The 11,826-nt window shown below is 43.0% G+C and overlaps 1 protein-coding gene across 3 annotated transcripts in view; it reads left to right on the top strand.

Annotated features, from left to right (window-relative positions):
* LOC112229318 (trafficking protein particle complex subunit 9-like) overlaps positions 1–2,725 on the top strand; it is a 319,826-nt gene extending 317,101 nt beyond the window's left edge. For 2 of the 3 annotated variants that reach the window (XM_042310185.1, XM_042310184.1), the window contains 2 exons: positions 789–1,012; positions 1,139–2,725. In XM_042310185.1, the coding sequence (XP_042166119.1) occupies positions 789–1,012; positions 1,139–1,324 (410 nt within the window). In that variant the 3' untranslated portion in view covers positions 1,325–2,725. Of the gene's footprint in view, positions 1–788; positions 1,013–1,138 lie in introns of those variants that run through there. The other variant, XR_006080512.1, reaches the window with a different exon arrangement.
* The last annotated feature ends 9,101 nt before the right edge of the window (positions 2,726–11,826 follow it).

Below are 11,826 nucleotides of genomic sequence, written 5' to 3'. Positions count from 1 at the left end.
ATTTATTTATTAACAGTTAACTGGAGAACTTCCAACGAACTTGATGCACCATAGTGAACGTCTGTCAGGAGCTCTACCGGGGCAGTCCCATTTGTTCACTTGTATATTGCAGACAAGTTATATTTGCATGATTTTACTTATTCATCATTCATAATTCATTCATAATTAACGTTTGCTTCATTCATGTGACCGACCAATACTGGTTCATTTCAATGCCTGTGACAGACCAATACCTCACAAGGCTTCTTCTCTCTAAGCTGAGACCTTGCAACGGAGATATCTTCTCAAAACAGGGGTCTGGGCATACTGCCAAATTGCAGATACTAATAGTGAGGATTCGGTCAATCAGTCACTTGCATGAACACAGAGGTTGGTTATTAGAAAAGCACAAACATAACATTTTCCATCGCAGTTCCATGACACATTTTTGAAGATCTCCACAAGACTATAATGGAGCTTAATGATACTCTCCCTTCTGTTCACAAATTCACTCCTTTTTATCTAATAGTCCTCTTTATGCTTTTATGTTCAAGGTTACAGGTCAAGACAACCATACTGAAAATGTCTTTAATTACAGATTTAGTAGTTAAACCTCAAATCCAACCAAGCACTAATATTTCATAGAGGAACAAATGAATGAATTTATAGCAGGTGACTGTGCATACAGCAATCTATGCTTCCATGTGGTTATTGAAACAACGTTTCAAACAGGTATTTATTAAACCACTCCTAACTCATCCCTTAACACACACACACTCTCTCTCTCTCTCTCTGTTCCTCCTCTCTAGACGTGGTGGTGAACGGGAAACCGTGTGACTGTGACATCATCGCTGACTGTAAGGTGGGCGACGCTGTGCCATTGGAGGTGAAACTGACCAATCGTAGTATGAATGCGGTCGGACCGTTCGCCCTGACTGTGGTTCCCTTCCAGGACTACCAGAACGGAGTTCAGAACTATGACCTGCAGGACGCAGTCACCTTCATAGGATCTAACACCTTCTACATAGACATGGTGTGTGTGTGTCCAGAACTATGTGTGTGTGCAGAACTGTGTGTGTGATTGGTGGTGAAACTATTGTCAGGTGAGTTAGCTATCCACAGGCACTCTAAATAATGTCTCTCTGTGTTGTTTTCCTAGGTGAAGCCCACAGAGAACTCTGTGTGTATGGGAGCCCTCCTGTTCCTCTACACTGGAGACTTTTACCTCAACATCAAGTTCCAGGATGACAGTGCTGGCCAGGGCAAGGAACTGCCCCCATCCTGGTTCGGCCTGCCCAGCGTACACATCAAAGCCCTGGAGGCGCCTATCGAGGCTGGGGCATAGAGCCTGGCACTCTTTACATGAATATCAAATGTATTTTTCCAGATTTCTTGCATCATTCTCCTCGGAAAATATAGGTTCGCCCACTTTCTGAACATCACTGAAGGCATGGATGGATGGGTAGATGGATGGGTAGATGGAGCACTCGAGGAGAGTACAGTGGGATGAGGACACAACGGACTAAATATGCTAGCAGGTAGCTGATGTCACTCAATAATTTGCAGTAACTCTGTTTGAGGTATTTTTGTGTACTCTATGTTAAAGCATGAAGGATACAGTAGGTCTTGGAAATCACCTTTTGAATAATTTTATGAATTTCAGCACCATGAAATCAGTCATCGAAATGTATCAGCCATGATGGAGGTTTTGTGGAAAGATCATAAGGTCTCCTCTTTCCTGCTTTTCACTCAACTTACCAGGGATGTAAGAGCATCATACCATCCTGATGGGCTCCAAATGGCAGTGGTGGAAAAGTACCCACATGTCACACTGTAGTAAAAGTAAAGATACCTTAATAGAAAATGACTTGAGTAAAAGTGAAAATCCCCCAGTAAAATATTACTTGAGTAGTAGTATTTGGTCTTAAATATAATTAAGTATTAAAAGTAAATGTGATTCCTAAAATATACTTAAGTATTGATAGTATAAATCATTTAACAATCTCTATATTGCAAACCAGACGGCACGATTTTCTTTCCAGGCGGCACCTTTTTTCAGACATAATTTACAAACAAAGCATTTGTGTTTAGTGAGTCTGCCAGATCAGAGGCAGTAGGGATGTTCTCTTGATAAGTGCGTGATTTTGACCATTTTTCTGTCCTGCTTAAGCATTCAAAATGTAACGAGTACTTTTAAGGTGTAAGAGAAAATGTATAGAGTAAAAAGTACATTATTTTATTTTGCAATATAGTCAAGTAAAAGTTGTCGAAAATATAAATAGTTAAGTACAGATATCCCAAAAACTATTTAAGTAGTACTTTAAAGTATTTTTTACTTATTAAGTACTTTACACCACTGCCAAATGGAAGTTCTTTGTTACTATGTGTCCAATCCTTCCCTCTCAACAATCTAAGCAGCAGAGTAGAGATACTCTCATGTGAACATGATTATCAAGCAGCATCCTCCTGGGTATATGATTCCGTCTGTAAATGACATAATATATTATGAGAAGCACAGTGTATTACTCTACCACATGAATCCACAATCACCTCTATCGATTTGTTGTTTCTGCTTTAGCAATTAGCTTGATTCGCTGTTGTTTCTGCTTTAGCAATTAGCTTGATTCGCTGTTGTCTCTCTACTCTCTGCGTGATTGTAAACATGGATTTTTACTGCTGAGCTTGTATATTTGGGCCTCTGTATCTCCCTGTCTATAAAATCCTACAATACATGTAAATAAATGTTGAGTTGAGCCAACTTCTGAAAGGGTGTTTGCATGTATTGCATGTAGGAGCAAAGAGTTGGACTCATTCTTCTGTCCTTTTTTGGACATTTGCTCGTCCCTCTGCCTGGCAAATTGACACGAGTCTAGCCTATCCCCTTCGTTCACACAGCCACAGACAGAAGCCCATAAAGATATGCAATGCGCATCAGCGCTCCAGAATTACCACTGGTAAATTAAGGCGAGATAATAGAGTTTCGTTGCCCGTGCATAATAGTCACTGAGTGGACAAAACAATAAGAACACCTTCCTAATATTGAGCTGCACCCTTTTGTTTTCTTCAGAACAGCCCCAGTTCGCCGGGACATGGGCTCTACAAGGTGAAAAGTGTTCCACAGGAAAGCTGGCCCATGTTGACTCCAATGCTTCCCGAAGTTGTGTCAATGTGGCTGGATGTCCTTTGGGTGGTGGACCATTCTTGATGAACCCAGGAAACTGTTGAGTGTAAAAAACCCAGCAGCATTGCAGTTCTTGATACAAACCGGTGTGCCTGGCACCTACTACCATACCCCGTTCAAAGGCACTTAAATATTCTGTCTTGCCCATTCACCCTCTGAATGGCACACATACACAATCCATGTCTCAATTGTCTCAAGGCTTAAAAATCCTTCTTTAACCTGACTCCTCCCCTTCATCTACACTGATTGAAATTGATTTAATAAGTGACATCAATAAGGGATCATAGCTTTCACCTGGATTCACCTGGTCAGTCTGTCATGGAAAGAACAAGTGTCCTTAATGTTTTCTACGTTCAGTGTAGGTTTGATGAATGGAGAGGGAATGTTAAGTGTACACAAACACACATTAGCAGGTAAGTCCTTTACAAAACAAAGTGTTATCATAATAAATGGGGGAGCCTTGGGCAGAGTTCTCCTCCACCTTGAATAAAAACCCATTATGTCAGGTAAGTGAAGCATGTTACTGTTTCCTGTAGAGCAGAATGAAACACTTCCTGGATGAGGGGAGCTTGAGGAGACCAGGCAGGGGTGGAACAGGTACTACTGGTTCTTCACTGGGAACAGCCCAGATCTTTTATCTATACATGCATTGATCGTGTTCCTGACAACCAGGTGCCACAGCAGCAGTCACAGTGGTTACCTAATGTGTGTCTGTCCTTAACAGCAATGAGACGAGAGCATGGCAAAACAAATTGAGATAGGCCTGCGTAGGTGATGCAACAATACAGATGCCAGAAAATAGGGCAGGGAGTTTTCTAAGATAACATAGAGAATGTGGGCCGTTTTATATGAGTAGCTGTACACTACTATTCTAAAGTTGGGGAGCATTGTGAGGTTAATGATTCCATTGCAGGCCTGGAAAAACAATGTTAGGTAGACATAACTCAACCTCAGAACAAAATGACATTTCGTGGCTGTAGTTACTCATCGCAGGTCTGCCTCCTTTAGCCTATGGTTACTGCCTTATCATAGGCAGAGCACAGACGCAGTGAACCAATAGGAGATGAGGGGGAGAGATGCAATCGGTACCGCTGAAGCACAATCAAAATGTTAAAGTAATTTCCGCTTGAGCCGACATATGCAGCGTTTTACCATAAATGCAGTCTAAACTAATGCGGGAACATTGTTTATACGTCATTTTAACGACAACATTGAATGTGATGACGTTGAATCGACAGGGAAAATGTTGAATGTCTGCCCAGTGGGTTATCTTACCTTTAAATTTCAACCTCGCTATAATGCTGAACTTCAGCGAGACAGGTTGAATCCAGCCCCAGTTCTGAAATGTAGCTCTGGCTGTGTACTGGAGAGGCTGGGGAGGACTGTCTTACAACCCTGTGGATGTGGGTGGGAAGGAGAGGGAGGGGGACCCCACCAAACCCCAGTAGACAAACGGGATCAGGATAGGAGATTAGGCTGTAGAGAGACAGAGGTCTGTCTGGCAGGGTGCTTGAGAGGCTGAAGAGTTCTAACAACCGTGTAGCTGTAGATAGGAGAGGGATCCATCCCACTAGCCCCAGGTCTATTGTAGGGTTGCTTGGTCTTGGAGGTTTCCCTGCAACAAGTCTCCTTTCAATAGAGCTGCTGCTTGTCAGTGAGTGAAGTGAACAACTAAGGGGCGATCATCCCTCCGCTCCCAACAGCACAGAACTGCGCTGGTACAACTACAAGCACAATGTAAAAAATGACAGCATATACTCCCCTGTCTGACCTTACCATCCTGATGCTAGTTTATCCTTGCACTCTCCATAGCACGGCTCAGCATCAGCACAATGTCAAAAAGTAACTTACAGTCCCCTGTCCAACCTCTGCACTGTCCTAATGCTAGCTTATTATTGCCTGTACCCTGTTTGCTAGGGTGTAAAGAGATGAAAGCTTATAATCATCACTGAAAACTTGGATGCATTGCACATTTCGAGACAAAGTTATTGAGGAGTATTGGCTCCTTAAATTCTAATATTGCTCTTGATTGTGCAGTACTATGCAAGTCATTTCTAAGTTACCGGTTCGATGTTCTATTTTATACAGGGAGAAAAGGCCCTTTTGTTCTGACAATAACAAAGGAAATTCATTTGATAATTGCATCGCTCTGGCTGTAAATAATAAGGAAATAGAGATGAAACATTCCTTTATTCAACGTACAAAGTGTATACACCGAACAGCTTAGTCACTCTAGAAACATCACATTTCGCATTTTCACAGCAAGGTCATTTTCCAAGCAAAACAAACAGCACAATTCTCCTCGATGCAAATGTGAGACTGATTTTCAAAATCCTTCCGATGCATATTCTCAGGTTAGGTCTCGTGTGTATAAGTGCACTTCTAAAATAGTTATCTGGAGATCCGCTTTCTGTAATTGATTGAATACAGGACAATCATTTACAATTATCACAAGTGTCTCTTTATGTCGTTGTAAATAATGAATTACCATTCCAGGTCCCAGTGGATTTAGCTAACCCAAGCCGTATTCTGGTGACATAAAATACCATACTGTAAGATATTATATTCTGTCATCAAAACATCTGATTCTCTCTAAAATCATGCTCAGCAAAGACACAATATCTCTGTTAAAACATCTCAGTGCCATATTACCAGCTCCCATTGAGCAGCACGAGCATTGATCGCAACACTACATCGACCCCACTACATCGTCTAAATGTAAGACCACACTGCATCGTCTGAATGTAAGACCCCACTACATCGTCTAAATGTAAGACTCCACTACATCGTCTGAATGTAAGACCCCACTACATCGTCTAAATGTAAGACCCCACTACATCGTCTGAATGTAAGACCCCACTACATCGTCTAAATGTAAGACCCCACTACATCGTCTAAATGTAAGACCCCACTACATCGTCTAAATGTAAGACCACACTGCATCGCCTGAATGTAAGACCCCACTACATCGTCTAAATGTAAGACCCCACTACATCGTCTGAATATAAGACCCCACTACATCGTCTAAATGTAAGCCCCCACTACATCATCTAAATGTAAGACCCCACTACATCATCTAAATGTAAGACCCCACTACATCGTCTGAATGTAAGACCCCACTACATCGTCTAAATGTAAGACCCCACTATATCGTCTGAATGTAAGACCCCACCCACTACACTGTCTGAATGTAAGACCCCACCCACTACACTGTCTGAATGTAAGACCCCACTACATCGTCTAAATGTAAGACCCCACTACACTGTCTGAATGTAAGACCCCACTACATCGTCTGAATGTAAGACCCCACTACATCGTCTGAATGTAAGACCCCACTACATCGTCTAAATGTAAGACCCCACTACATCGTCTAAATGTAAGACCCCACTACATCGTCTGAATGTAAGACCCCACTACATCATCTGAATTTAAGACCCCACTACATCGTCTAAATGTAAGACCCCACTACATCGTCTAAATGTAAGACCCCACTACATCGTCTGAATGTAAGACCCCACTACATCGTCTGAATGTAAGACCCCACTACATCGTCTAAATGTAAGACCCCACTACATCGTCTAAATGTAAGACCCCACTACATCGTCTGAATGTAAGACCCCACTACATCGTCTGAATGTAAGACCCCACTACATCGTCTGAATGTAAGACCCCACTACATCGTCTGAATGTAAGACCCCACTACATCGTCTGAATGTAAGACCCCACTACATCGTCTGAATGTAAGACCCCACTACATCGTCTGAATTTAAGACCCCACTACATCGTCTAAATGTAAGACCCCACTACATCGTCTAAATGTAAGACCCCACTACATCGTCTGAATGTAAGACCCCACTACATCGTCTGAATGTAAGACCCCACTACATCGTCTAAATGTAAGACCCCACTACATCGTCTAAATGTAAGACCCCACTACATCGTCTAAATGTAAGACCCCACTACATCGTCTAAATGTAAGACCCCACTACATCGTCTGAATGTAAGACCCCACTACATCGTCTGAATATAAGACCCCACTACATCGTCTGAATGTAAGACCCCACTACATCGTCTAAATGTAAGACCCCACTACATCGTCTAAATGTAAGACCCCACTACATCGTCTAAATGTAAGACCCCACTACATCGTCTGAATGTAAGACCCCACTACATCGTCTAAATGTAAGACCCCACTATATCGTCTGAATGTAAGACCCCACCCACTACACTGTCTGAATGTAAGACCCCACCCACTACACTGTCTGAATGTAAGACCCCACTACATCGTCTAAATGTAAGACCCCACTACATCGTCTGAATGTAAGACCCCACTACATCGTCTGAATGTAAGACCCCACTACATCGTCTGAATGTAAGACCCCACTACATCGTCTAAATGTAAGACCCCACTACATCGTCTGAATGTAAGACCCCACTACATCGTCTGAATGTAAGACCCCACTACCTCATCTGAATTTAAGACCCCACTACATCGTCTAAATGTAAGACCCCACTACATCGTCTAAATGTAAGACCCCACTACATCGTCTGAATGTAAGACCCCACTACATCGTCTGAATGTAAGACCCCACTACATCGTCTAAACGTAAGACCCCACTACATCGTCTGAACGTAAGACCCCACTACATCGTCTGAATGTAAGACCCCACTACATCGTCTGAATGTAAGACCCCACTACATCGTCTGAAAGTAAGACCCCACTACATCATCTGAATTTAAGACCCCACTACATCGTCTGAATGTAAGACCCCACTACATCGTCTAAATGTAAGACCCCACTACATCGTCTGAATGTAAGACCCCACTACATCGTCTGAATGTAAGACCCCACTACATCGTCTAAATGTAAGACCCCACTACATCGTCTAAACGTAAGACCCCACTACATCGTCTGAACATAAGAACATTTGCATAAACTATACTGTAGAGAAGCACCTGAGAATCAGATAGGGATCATGCTGTCAAGTGCCTTGAAGACTGAAACACTCGCTCTTTCCTAGAGAGGCTGATTATATCTACCATCTCATGTAAACATCCAGAAGGCTGCAGTAGTAGAAAGACAATTGTATGCAAAATGTACATTTTAATCCCTATACTTACTAGAACACACATGAAGGCCTGTTTCTTTTAGCATCCAAAGCTTTGAAATCCTCGAAGGAACAGTTATTTTTTAAGTGCACAATAAACGTCTCCACAATAGCTGTGATAACCTCTGTTGGAAGTTGAACTGAATAATGCTTGCTGACCTACATCATGTAACTGAGCATGTTTCTGAGTAAACAAATGAAAGCAATGACTTCTCCATCTCTGTATCTCTTTTTTTGTTGTTGATTATTATTCCCGATAAAGAAGATGTCTTGCAGGTGCTAATGTTATGGGATGGTGAGGTAGATGGAATTAAATTAGGTCTGGGACTTGCATTAGTAAAGAGAAAACAACAAACAAATAATTATAGGTAACTGTCTCTGTCTCTATTCTCTCTCTCTCTTTCTCTCCAATTCTCCCTCTCTCTCATATAAAAGTTACATAGAGAGAAATAGACATGAGCAGTAAATGTGAGATATCTTTCCTCTAAAGAGGTTTGATTATGACCGTGGACTCCATCCCTGCCATTTTATTGACTGGGAACAGAACAAGGACTGGATGCTTCGTCCATCTGCCTGTCTGCACTCTGCAGCCAATGATAAGCTCCACACACTTCCACTTTATGTGTCTGCTTCAACAGAACTGGAACGTCCTCTCACTCCTTCACCATGTGTTTGTTGTTCAGAACTATTATCAATCACCACCCTTTACTGAATAGAAGTCTGTCTCCCCCATTTTAAATCTGCACAGTAAAGGAGGAACAGTACTTAAGGATGTTGAGTCGTAGTCTACACTGTCATGTCTTCAGTCTGAACTTTCTTTGTCAATTAGCTAGCTATTTACTTGACATTAGCCATTACCATTCCAACAGCAATGGGGGAGCTCAGCCCATAAAGTGCTCAAAAACAACCATGAGAACAGATACTGTAGAGCCAGGCTCAGTCAAGTGTTAAAACCAAATCAAAAACCTATCAGCAGGACATTATCGCCGGAATATTTTAACATTTCAGGCAAAGCGGCATTATATTACATTTCAGAAGCTAGGTTTCCATCCAGTTGGCGACAGACTGTCATGCAAATTCTAAAATCTGCATGAAGAAAATATGCACATTTTCCTACCAGCTCAACTGGAACAAAGAGCTCCGCAGTCTCTCTTTGCATTTTCAACTCTACCGGTGGTTTTGTCACAACAACTGTTGATTAAATAACAAGTGAGCCTACCATTGGGCTGTGTTATGTTCTGGAACGTTCATTTGAAAGGAAACTGTGATGTATAGCAGGGTTTCCCAAACTTGGTCCTGGGGCCCCCCACGGGTACACGTTTCAGTTGTTGCCCTAGCACCACACAGCTGATTCAAATATCCAACTCATCATCAAGCTTTGATTATTTGAATCAGCTGTGTAGTCCTAGGGCAACAACCAAAACATGCACCCATGGGGGGGCCCCAGGACCGAGTTTGAGAAACCCTGCTGTACTGAACAACCAGTTGAAAAATGGGGGAGGGGTTGGGTTGTGGGTTGGGGAACGCTGTCAGCACGGCCACTGCCCTTTAAATTCGTCACTCATTGCTTCAAGCCACAACTCGCCACAACCCTCCAAAGGGGAGCAGACATACTTCAAAATCTGTTCAAGAACGTACAATTACATTTTGGGGAAATGAGTCATTCAATTCAAACTGTTCCACAAGTTATCAAACGTTCATGCGAACTGAACGCACCTCTGGTCTTGGCACGTTGGCTCTAGCCATCAGCTCGCAGATACAGTGCGGGTAGACTGCGGGTCGGTTGGTCTGAGAAATGAGAATACTATGGATAAGACTAAGAGGGGGATATTTTTATTTGTCAAATGGCAGTCAAGCATCGATCGTCATATCACCTGAATAAGACCTTTGATATTTATTGGAAGAGACATCAACCATCAAATCAAATCAAATGTATTTATATAGCCCTTCGTACATCAGCTGATATCTCAAAGTGCTGTACAGAAACCCAGCCTAAAACCCCAAACAGCAAGCAATGCAGGTGTAGAAGCACGGTGGCTAGGAAAAACTCCCTAGAAAGGCCAAAACCTAGGAAGAAACCTAGAGAGGAACCAGGCAATGAGGGGTGGGCAGTCCTCTTCTGGCTGTGCCGGGTGGAGATTATAACAGAACACAGAAGATGTTCAAATGTTCAAAAATGACCAGCGTGGTCAAATAATAATAATCACAGTAGTTGTCGAGGGTGCAGCAAGTCAGCACCTCAGGAGTAAATGTCAGTTGGCTTTTCATAGCCGATCATTAAGAGTATCTCTACCGCTCCTGCTGTCTCTAGATAGTTGAAAACAGCAGGTCTGGGACAGGTAGCACGTCCGGTGAACAGGTCAGGATTCCATAGCCGCAGGCAGAACAGATGACACTGGAGCAGCAGCAGGTGGACTGGGGACAGCAAGGAGTCATCATGCCAGGTAGTCCTGAGGCATGGTCCTAGGGCTCAGGTCCTCCGAGAGAGAGAAAGAAAGAGAGAAAGAGAGAATTAGAGAGAGCATACTTAAATTCACACAGGACACTGGATAAGACAGGAGAAGTACTCCAGATATAACAGACTGACACTAGCCCCCCGACACAAACTACTGCAGCATAAATACTGGAGGCTGAGACAGAAGGGGTCAGGAGACACTGTGGCCCCATCTGATGATACCCCCAGACAGGGCCAAACAGGAAGGATATAACCCCACCCACTTTGCCAAAGTACAGCCCCCTCACCACTAGAGGGATATCTTCAACCACCAACTTACCATCCTGAGACAAGGCCGAGTATAGCCCACAAAGATCTCCGCCACGACTCAACCCACTCAAGTGACGCACACCAGAAAGCCAGTGACTCAGCCCCTGTAATAGGGTTAAAGGCAGAGAATCCCAGTAGAAAGAGGGGAACTGGCCAGGCAGAGACAGCAAGGGTGGTTCGTTGCTCCAGTGCCTTTCCGTTCACCTTCATACTCCTGGGCCAGACTACACTCAATCATATGACCCACTGAAGAGATGAGTCTTCAGTAAAGACTTAAAGGTTGAGACCGAGTTGGCGTCTCTCACATGGGTAGGCAGACCATTCCATAAAAATGGAGCTCAATAGGAGAAAGCCCTGCCTCCAGCTGTTTGCTTAGCAATTCTAGGGACAATTTGGATGCCTGCGTCTTGTGACCGTAGAGTACGTGTAGGTATGTACGGCAGGACCAAATCAGAGAGATAGGTAGGAATAAGCCCATGTAATGCTTTGTAGGTTAGCAGTTAAACCTTGAAATCAGCCCTTCCCTTGACAGGAAGCCCGTGTAGGGAGGCTAGCACTGGAGTAGTATGATCAAATTTTGGGGTTCTAGTCAGGATTCTAGCAGCCATATTTAGCACTAACTGAAGTTTATTTAGTGCTTTAGCCGGAAAAGTAGAGCATTGCAGTAGTCTAACCTAGAAGTAACAAAAGCATGGATTAATTTTTCTGCATCATTTTTTTGACAGAAAGTTTCTGATTTTTGCAATGTTACGTTGATGGAAAAAAGCTGTCCTTGAAACAGTCTTGATATGTTC

Source organism: Oncorhynchus tshawytscha, linkage group LG31, assembly GCF_018296145.1.
Source record: "Oncorhynchus tshawytscha isolate Ot180627B linkage group LG31, Otsh_v2.0, whole genome shotgun sequence".
NCBI lineage: Eukaryota > Metazoa > Chordata > Actinopteri > Salmoniformes > Salmonidae > Oncorhynchus > Oncorhynchus tshawytscha.
Note: the sequence above shows the minus strand (reverse complement) of the source record. Positions and strands in the feature narration are given on the sequence as shown.